The following is a 10,839-nucleotide window of genomic DNA, read 5'->3' as shown; positions in this document are numbered from 1 at the left end:
TATATATATATATACCATATCTATTTTACCTGGCTATCAAATTACATTACAGCTTCAATGAAAATTTTTCTATGCTATTTTCTTTATAATTAATAAAAATTTATGTCATTTACAACATAAAGAAATATAAAAATATATGTATCTCAAGGCTCTAAATGCTTAAGAAATCACACTGAGCTTTCCGGCATTTGCGTTCTCCATGACTGTTCGTGTTGTTGTTCGTACCTCGTACCTTCGACCGTCATGTTTGATGAGTTAATGCAGATCGAGGTGCTCTCAAGATGAGTACACAAGTACGGATGTTTTGCACGTGAGAATGTTTTGCGGTGAAATTTAGACTCGCGGAAATTTAGACTCTAAACGAGATCGCGGGAATTGTCGGGTATCTATACGAGTAGACGGAAGCCCGGATCGTATTCAAGGAAAGGCCAGAAAGACAAGGAAGCTAAGAAGAAGAAAAGGTGCGGAAGAAGAAGTGCGGAGGAAGGGGAGAAAAAGGAGGAAGAAGAAGGATCGCGCGTCGAGGTGAACAATAAAAAATGGAGACGAGCCACCGAGCATCACTGTGGAACGTCAGAATTTCTCTCTTTCTCGTAGACCTGCCTACCTACCTCGCGGTCCTCGTTAACTTTACGAGCCGCTCGTAAAAATACCGTTCGTAGCCTGCTCTCTCGCGGCGCGCCGGTAATGTCTTCATCTCGCTGGACTCCTTAGGCGTCCGAGGTGAATATAATGTACTATAATCGGCCGACCAATTACTTAACGATGATGAACAATTAATCCCCTCGACGTAAGCGGGTAGTCTGCTCTGCGTTGATACGCAAATCGAAACAGAGGCAAGTGGCGTTACGCGATATAACTGGTCATTTCACCACTGACATGTAATAGGTATAGATTGCACATTCTCCAATTTTAAGATATGTATTCCGTTAAAAAGAATTGAATCATATCTCTCTTTAATATTTTGATACTTGAGAGAGAGAGAGAGAGAGAGAGAGAGAGAGAGAGAGAGAGAGAGAGAGAGAGCGTGCGTGCGTGCGTGCGTGCGTGCGTGTGTTTTGTGTGTGTGTGTGTGTGTGTGTGTGTGTGTTTTGTGTGTGTGTGTGTGTGTGTGTGTGTGTGTGTGTGTGTGTGTGTGTGTGTGTGTGTGTGTGTGTGTGTGTGTGTGTGAGAGAGAGAGATATGATATTCAAGGTATCTTATTCTTTCTAAACAATAGATATAATAATGGACTGTTATAATATGAAATTATCGTTATTAATTGAAAAAAAGTAAGCTTGAATCATATTGCTCTCTCTCTTTCTCTCTCTCTCTCTGTCTGTCTCTCTCTCTCTCTCTCTCTCTCTCTCTCTCTCTCTCTCTCTCTCTCTCTCTCCATCTAAAATATCGAGCTGAAGAAAGTTGACATGTTTTCTAAAAGAGTATTGCAGATGCTAAAAATCAAGGAATGCATTTTCAATTCTTCTATATCTACGTTCTAAACTGATAGTAACAGCTCCATTATAGGAATGCGTAGTCTATTCTTAAGACTATAGTATATAGAAAAAAAACTTAAATAGTAAAACGTAAATAGTAAACGAACGGCCAATTACAATTGAGAATATAAGGCCATAAGCAATAATAAATCCAACATGTTGATTTTCTCACTGCTTACGTCTTACTGCTTAAGTTTTTTTGTATGACTGTTATTATGCCTATAATCGCAAGAAGAGATACGAATTATATCGCGATATCTCGTTTATTCATATTCATGAACTAAAAATACCATTCGATTATATCGATTTTCGTGTCTTCAGAGATTGCGGTTTTAACTCCTCGTCCTCCTATATCGATTACAGAGGATTGATTCAAAGACGAATTGAGAGACTACACGGGATAAATGGCCAAAATTTCAAGCGTGCTGTATAAGTTTAACACGTCACTACTGCGGTCGTTAGGATAACTGGACAGCAATCGAATGGACAATGCCGAAGGCGTTCCGGTTATTTGTTCGTAGTTTCCGTCGCGACGCTCTTACATACAGGTTCGCCGTGTAATTACACTAATTTCTCATTATCAATTCATAAAAGAGATCACCTCGCCCGCGAATGCACGCATGCGACGCGCCATTGAATACAGCCTTCTCGGCTTGTAACCACGGCGGATTGACATCCAGCCACTGTGCTCGCGAGTAACCCTAACTGGCTAACGAAATTGGCTTCGTGCGGTTTCTTTTATTAAAAACAGCACTCTTCGCTCAAAAATTTTACGTACGCACGCACGTAGGCGCGCACACACGTGCACAGGAGCAAATCTGCAAATCGAAGGAGCAAGCCGAACGAGCAACCTGCAACAATGAAAAACTGAAGGCAACAAGGGTGGGAAGAGATCGAGCGATGGGATCGAAACAGGGAAAGATAGATATAGGGACGGAAAGATAGAGAGAAGTTAAAAAGGACGAAGAGAGGAAGAAACGGGGAGAAAGAGAGAAAGAGAGAAAGACCGAGATAGCAGGTCGAGGCAAGGAATTTGCTCGCGGCATGGATACCTATTAGGTGGATACATCGTTTATATACCCGGCACGCACTTCATCCGTGGGAGCGCACGCGATACCCTCTGCCGGGTTTAGCCGTCATTATTGTTATTAATAATAGTACGTAACGACCGATAATTGCTCAAGTCTGCCTGCGCCTCTGGTTTCCATTACCTCACAATCTTCCCGGCATCGTCCACCGGATTGACGGATACCTCCCCCGTCCCGTCCCGTTCCTGCTTCTCAAAACTCTTGAGTCTGGTCTTCGGCAAAGCCCGCGACATGACGGATGATGCATGCATGCAAGTACGAACGACGTCCACGTCCTTCCACGATGAATCCGCGCATAATTGGGGTCGGGAGGCGAGTCTCGATGGACCCTTTACGCCCGATGGTTGACGTTGATATTAGCACGCGAGCGTGACTTTCGTTTCTTCGCTTCTATCGTGTCGCTTGCGAGAAACGGGGCAAAAACAGCGGATACGCGATATAGCGCAACGTATACAAAACTTTGAATACATATTATTAGTAACAGCGTAACATTGACAAAGAAAAGAGGAATTTTCTAATATAATGCATACGGAAAGAACGATTTTGCTAAAGTATCTATAAACAATGTAGTGCTATAATAGATACAGATCTAAAAATAATTTTGTTGGATGATCAAAATAATTATGCAGAATGTTTAAACTTTTTGTAGGATTGTCATCGATTTGTCAACGTTTAAGCGTTACTTTATAATTATTTTAATGGTCTAACAAGATTGTTTATAGATCTGTAGTTAAATATCTCTGTAGTTAAATTTTTAGATACTTCAACAAAAATTTTCTTTCTGATTGCGATTGCAATGCATCGTATCAATCCTCATTGTTTAATAAAGTTTTCATACACAATTAATCCCGATATTACGTATTCGTTTATTCTCTATTATTTGACATTAAATTATTTTTCAATTTACAATACCTTTATTATTGAGCCTTTAGTCGTTACTCCTCTTTATATATAATGAGCCTGATCTAATTTTATTTTTTTATCATACATCGATATACACAATAACAATGATAAATTATTTAATATTATTTAACTAACTACATATATTTTTTTTCAATAATGATAAAATTTACTTCTAAAACGATCCATTTTTCGTACGAAACGTTTAGTAATATTATAAAATTTTATGTATTATAACATTTAATTGATTAAAATTTGATTCGTTAAAATGTATCGTTTGTACGTCTTTTACGGTATCAACAATATGCAATCGATGATATGCATACTCTTTTCATACTTATGATATATATGCTTATGGAGCTGTGCGCGTCTTAGCATTCACTTGTAGGTACTAATTAATTCATGACTAATTGACTGCTGCGTTGCTCATTGTCTTTCCCACGAGTAGCAAATTATAACTTCGGTTTCTATGAAATATATGACAGCGGTGAATCTAAACGATAGATTTAAGATACATGTATTTTTACTTGTGACCGATATTTTAACGTTTTATTTTAAATAAATGTTCCCATAGTTTGAAAGAGAGGAGCGAGAGGGGAGAGAGAGAGAGAGGGGGGGGGGAGGGGAGAGAGAGAGAGAGAGGAAGAGCGGCTATCCAGTAAACTATGATTTTTATAAAAAAGCACTAGACTTACATTAATTGCTCTAAGCATGCAATTTAACTTTTAAGCGCGCGATAATAACACTAAAAATTATCACAAGCTAACGCGCAATGGCTACACGTGTGCAGATAATTTTCTTATATCACGATATATATTATGTAAGCATCCTGTCCTAATTGCCGCATTATGAATCCACCCAGATATACGAAGATAGGATGATATCCATTTGCCGGTAGCACGCGATGTTAAGCATTATATTGCGATGATTGCCGTGACTTTTGCACTATTATATGCTGTCATTTATATTTTCTCTCTTTTTATGTTCTTTATACACATTACAAAATTGTTTATGTCTTAAAAGACTCGATTCCACTAATGTATAATTCATTTTAATAATCTCAGTTCAATTTACTCTCTGTTTTCCTAACTTTTAGAATTAGAAAAAGATTAAAAACCGAGACTGAAGTTAATTTACATTGGTAGAAACGGGCATAAGACATTCCTAATGCACCTCCTAATGCACCTTGTATGGAACAATATCTAAGGCGATCGAATATGGCGATCGAATATAAATGGAACAAATTACATTTAATATACAGTTCAATTATAATGTATAATGTTACAATTATCACTCTTTTCACATCAATCACGCTTGTGAAAGATACATTCGAATTCCAAGGCGCGTGCATCGCGTGATTTTCGGGAATTACGGCGAACTTTGCGAGTTTTGGCATGGTCGAGCTGCCGAATAGGGCGCAAAATATAAATGTGCCATGCCGCGGTGCCATTTACGAGCGATTTTATCGAGGATCAGGAGTTTTGCCAATGCACCGTGTCCTTGAAGCCCATTTTATCGTGTTTCAGGTACGTTGCGCCCACCGGGTCTGATCGGTGGCAGTAAGCCGAAAGTAGCAACACCGGCTGTCGTCGCTAAGATTGAACAATATAAAAGGGAGAATCCAACTATCTTTGCTTGGGAAATCCGGGAGAGGCTAATTTCCGAAGGTAAAATAATAAAAATAATAATCGACACATATTGAAAGAATATATTTCTGAATCACATTCCCACAAGACAGATGACATCAGTCGAAATTTTTCGAATTTCGTATCAAGTGCGAATAGTGTTCTAAATACACTGGCCCTTAATCAGGAAAAATAACAAATAATAATAATAATAAATCAAAATAAGGATAACTTTTAGAAGTCTATCATAACACTATAACAAAATTAATATTTACATTACTATTAAACTTAAACTTGAAACGAGCAATTTATGATTATTTATGATTAGTATAGCTCTAAATATTATATTTATATTAATTTATTATATTTATATTAATTTATTTATGTTTAATTTCTAACAGGAAATATGTAGATCTTTGAGAGTCATTAAAGTTTTTTGTTATTAATTTAAAAAATTTTTAAATTTACAACTGTGTATATAAAAAAATTGCAACATCTGTATTTAGCATAAATATAGTACGATAATTAGAACATCAGTTTTGTGAACGAAAATAAATTTGTGAAAGAAATTATACCAAATTATTATACTATTTAAAAATTAGGAAAATGTTATAGGGTTATTAAAACTCATATGTTTCAGTTACAGGTTAATACCTCTATAAAAGACAAAAAAATGTACGAACCATATCGCATTAAAAAATTATTTGCGAAAAGGTAAATAATTTGCAAATCGATTATTTTAACGATGAATAAAGAGAATACGATAACGTAATAATTGTGAAGCGAAAGCGGTTAAAAGATTGATCAATTTGACTCGCATTAACATTGATTAAGATTTTTCGCAATATATCTCTTAGAACACGCTTAGTCATAACGTCAAGTGCTAGAGCGATGCATAAACTAGCGTGTTCCTTACTTAATTATGCTCGTCCTCTGTAAGCCATGCGAATACACCGTCCATGATTACAGACGCACGAATGAGTAACGTATAATTTAACGAAAGAATTAAGAAACGCGTTTCTGCGACCTTACTTCTTGACACACATACCATTCTCAAAGCATTCGCGCTAACACGAATATCATTATAATAAGTAAATTTTGATATATCTTTTGCTGAAACTATAAATCTTATAGATAACAACTGGCAATACAAGTATTTTGTATTTAAAGAATCTTATTTCCTTCCTAATAATATTGTATATTACTTTTAGTTTTAGACATAATATTAACGCATCCTATACAGAACAAATCATGTGCTTGCAGCAACATTGCAATGTTTTAGTAACATTGTAGTAACATTCCAAATGTTGTAACAAGTGCAAGTTTTGCACTTGCTGCCAGTTTCATGTTGGATAAAGTCTACGATTCAAAAAATTTGAACTTTAAAGAATAGCGTCAAAAGTTGCTTATAACATTATAACGATGACGGAGCTATGAAAAACTCTGTTTACAACAAGATTTTTGTTGTATTTGCGTTATTATCTGTTAACGATATCATCGCGATTCGCAACGATTGACCGCAACGTCGGCATTCACCTGTTCCAGGAGTTTGCAGTAATGCGACAGCGCCGTCGGTCAGCAGCATCAATCGAATATTGCGGAACCGTGCGGCGGAACGCGCGGCTGCGGAATTCGCGCGTGCCGCTGGTTACGGCCTGTACGCAGCCGCTGGGCCGCATCCGTACTTCAATTCTCATCAGCATCCGACGACGAGCCATCATCTGCCGGCGGGCTGGCCGGCACCAGGAGCAGCTGGACATCCATGGATGCTGCCGCCTCTTGCTACCGGTATATCCGGCGCCGCCGCGTCTGCTTTGCTTTTGCCACCGTCCCTGAGTCCCGGTGCGGCCGCCGCCGCGGCCGCAGCCGCGTCCGCGTCCGCGGGCACTTCCGAGCATGCACTTCATGCCGCCGACGCGATTGCTCGTGGATATCTACAAGGTGACGAAAGAGATACACCTTTGACGTCGCGAAATTGTCCTATTCGATAAAATGCGTCTATGCCTAGTTCTATAAAATTATTTTGTATTTCTTTCCCAAAGATCAAATGTGTGTTATTCAAATAAATTAATTAGATTCCTAAATTAATTAGATTTGCGTATTTAATCATAGAAATGAAAACGAAGAAGAGTAAGAAAAAAGAGAGATGTAGCTTCATTCCATGGCGAAAATTTTTAATTTAAGGATTCATATTTGTCTACGAAGAGTTTTGTTGATGGTTATACTGTTTATAAAAAATTTTATTGATAGTTACACCGTTTAGAAGCATGATGCAAAATACTTTTTACACTTGGTGAAGCTTCTGCTGACAATAACATTTTACAAATATCTCGAAAACTATAATAGAAATGTTTGAGAATATGTATTAAAACTATGTCATTTTATGGTTATATATATTTTAAGATAAATAATTCCATGTTTATTAAATTTCAATCTCATAAACAATTTAATAAACGTTTTTTAAAGTTTAATGAAACATCTATTCAAGACTTAAGCGAATTTCTTATAGATTTTCAATAAGTACACTATTTTTATCAGGAAAGTTTTTAATCTTTTTTTATTTTTTATTATTGAAAATTTTCATTAATGTTTGGGCGATTTTAATTAATATTCATACAATTTTTAACTAAACATTTATCAGTATATTTATATATTGAGTAAATACATAGTTGCATCAAATTGGCATTCACCAATTTTCTATATGCTAATCTTTTAAAATGTATTATTTTATATTACTATACCTATAAAAAAGTCAGAATTTTCATATCAGTCATATATACAAAACTATTATACATATAAATTTTCCCAATTTTGTATTTAACTTAGAAGTTACACAGCATATTTTAAATTTTATTAGGTAGTTTAGCAATATATAAAATATTAATAAAAAAATGTATATTATTATTGGGTTGTTGTATAAAATAGAAACGCACAGCCCATAGAAAACGTATTTCTATTAATGTACAGATGGCGACGGCGATGACGGAAGCTTAGACGGTTCAGAGCAGCCAAAGTTCCGGCGGAACCGCACGACTTTCAGTCCGGAACAGCTCGAGGAACTCGAAAAGGAATTCGAGAGATCGCATTATCCGTGTGTGTCTACGCGCGAACGTCTCGCTTCGAAAACATCGCTCTCAGAAGCCCGCGTTCAGGTGAGATTCTATCACTAGATAAAGATAAAGAGCCGATGCGACGACGCAGGGTCTAATTCGACATTAACATATAAATTGGAGAAGAGACCCTGCGGACAACAGCCGCGTCGTTCCTGTCCGACCTGATCACGAGCGTTCTAACGACCTGACTCGTGACTCTTAGGTTTGGTTTTCCAACAGACGGGCAAAGTGGCGTCGTCACCAACGCATGAACCTCTTAAAGCGCTCGCCACCACCACCTCCACCACCACCGCCGCAGCCGCAGCCGCAGCCGCAGCAACCGCACTCCGCTACGTCCGCTATGGAAATCGGCCAGCGTACGTCCAGCTGCTCCATCGCCGGCATGGGCGGCGAAAGTAGCGCGTTCCGCGCGGTTGTCGCTAATTCCGCAACCAGGGACACCGGCCTCGACCGACCCGAGAGGATCGATAGGCACGAGTCGGTACCGAAGCAACCAGAAAGGAAACCTAGCGCCTTCCGGATGATCAGTCAACTCGTAGGTGACGATTCGTCCGGACTTTCGAGACCGACCAGTCCCGTGTACGATCAGCGTCAATCGTCCGGTCTTGGTCCGCGTCCAGGATCGGATACGAACGCGCATAGGATACGCTACGATCAGAACGAGGACGAAGACGAGGAAATCGACGTTCAAGACTCCGACCAGGATATACCGTCGTCGCCACCGGTCGCTTGGAGAGATCATTGGACTGACCAACAACCGTTGGAATTGACGAAGCATGATCGCTGAACGAGATGTGATATCTCAGTTTTGATTTCGAGCGACGGTTAAATCCGGAGTGATGTTTTCACAAACAAAAATCGAACGACTGCAATGCAGTTTTTATTTCTTGAAAAATATTGGCTGAACATACGTTCCGTGGATCAGTAACTACCAGTGTTCAAAGTGTGTTGCTGTACCAGTTTTTTTAAATATATTTTAAATATATTTGTGACCGATAATAGTGCAAAAGTGATGAAGATATATTTTTTTTTTACGGTGCGCAAAGTACAGAAAATCACGAATAGATATTAATAAACCACAAAACATATATCCGGAGTCGATGTTATTAGCACGCGAGTGATCAAGTGATAAACTGATAATGTGCTATATCTTCAGCGGGCTCGAATCGGTAATTATCGGCGTGTAGCATCAGATGCGGCCGTATATGTGTTTATCTAATATTCCTTCTCTTCTCATTATTGTCGGGCTCGACTCTTCTCTCTATTGGTTGAAATTTTTAATATCTACGGAACTGCTTATTACACGAACATGAACGATTTCTTAAGATCGCGGATGCGAATAAGTGTTGCGAGCTGTATAATATTAAAACGCAACGTCATCAATGTCACTGTAATTATTATTGTTGATTAGATAAGTGATCGATGCAAATCGCGTGGTAAAAGTAAACGCTGTTAGATCGCTCAAATCTACCTGGGAAGCCATTCGTGCGAGTAGAGAATAAAAACATATACCGTGAAGAAAGAATGAGATTGTTCGACCTCATTCGGAACTAGTCCTAGCGAATCTTTATAAATTAGGGATATGTGTTAACTAGATATTTGAAATAGAAATAATCGGAAACACAGATAATTCTATATGAATTGTATTAAAATAATGTTTATTTAAATGAAACCGTTTGTAAATATCTACACACGGCAACCCATTCTCTCTTGCAAACTCTTCCAAATTCTTCTTCTAACTATCCTCTGACAGACAAAACTGTTTTTGGCGAGTCATCAAATATCCGCACAATATAATATGTTATATTGAATAAATTTACATAAATATCTTACACTCTCATTTATTTAATGAATCAATTTCCTTCCAATCCTAAATATCTTAACTGTTTATTATTCAAGAAACAAAGTGACATCGGCGTCAAAATTTTGGCGTCAAAATTTGACGTTAAAGATTTGTTAGTGTCGCTCTAACATGCTCCAATATGCTTCTACCATAACTCCTATTCACTCCAACGTACTTGGTAGCAGTATGTTAAAAGCATGCGACATGAACAAATCTCTTGTTTCCCGAAATAATTTTTAAAAATTATTTTAAACTTAAACGCACAAATTTACTTTAAATTTACCCAAACTTAAACATTAAAAACAATAAAGTATGATAAAATACCAAAATGCAAGACATTTATTTAATAATCTAAATTTAACAATTGTTTGTTCTATGAACTGTACATATAATAAATACGTAAAATAATCGATATCACAAGTTACTCCAGGTACCCTCTGATTTATACTTTTACGGCAATTATCTTTGGTAGAATATATTTCCGCATATCTTCTAACGCGGTAGAAGATATTCCGCTATGGATCGCGCACCTGAAGTCTAATACTCTTCCCATGCTTATCTCTTATTATTAAACTGCTCGAATATCGACTTCACGTCCGTTCAGCCGTGTACATATCTACTTAAATTGCCTATTTTGTCAATAGCCAGAAGAAAAGGAACGAGCACGGTACAAGAAAGGTAAAATTATCTAGCCTGCTTAATGTTCCATAAAATATTGCACAAATTTGTCGGATAACGTTCGATTTACTATGCAAAAAATTGAGAAAATAAATCCTAGATAGTCCTTTCTTTTGT

The 10,839-nt window shown here is 37.5% G+C and overlaps 1 protein-coding gene across 1 annotated transcript in view; it reads left to right on the top strand.

Moving 5' to 3' along the window:
* The window catches only part of LOC108688582 (paired box protein Pax-3-B-like), a 20,208-nt gene extending 11,220 nt beyond the window's left edge, over positions 1–8,988 (top strand). The window contains exons 3-6 of the mRNA XM_018194892.1: positions 4,990–5,130; positions 6,634–7,029; positions 8,056–8,240; positions 8,404–8,988. Of these exons, the coding sequence (XP_018050381.1) occupies positions 4,990–5,130; positions 6,634–7,029; positions 8,056–8,240; positions 8,404–8,988 (1,307 nt within the window). The remainder of the gene's footprint in view (positions 1–4,989; positions 5,131–6,633; positions 7,030–8,055; positions 8,241–8,403) is intronic.
* Positions 8,989–10,839: the final 1,851 nt, after the last annotated feature.

The sequence above is a fragment of the Atta colombica genome, unplaced genomic scaffold, assembly GCF_001594045.1.
Source record: "Atta colombica isolate Treedump-2 unplaced genomic scaffold, Acol1.0 scaffold236, whole genome shotgun sequence".
NCBI classification, from domain to species: Eukaryota; Metazoa; Arthropoda; class Insecta; order Hymenoptera; family Formicidae; genus Atta; species Atta colombica.
Note: the sequence above shows the minus strand (reverse complement) of the source record. Positions and strands in the feature narration are given on the sequence as shown.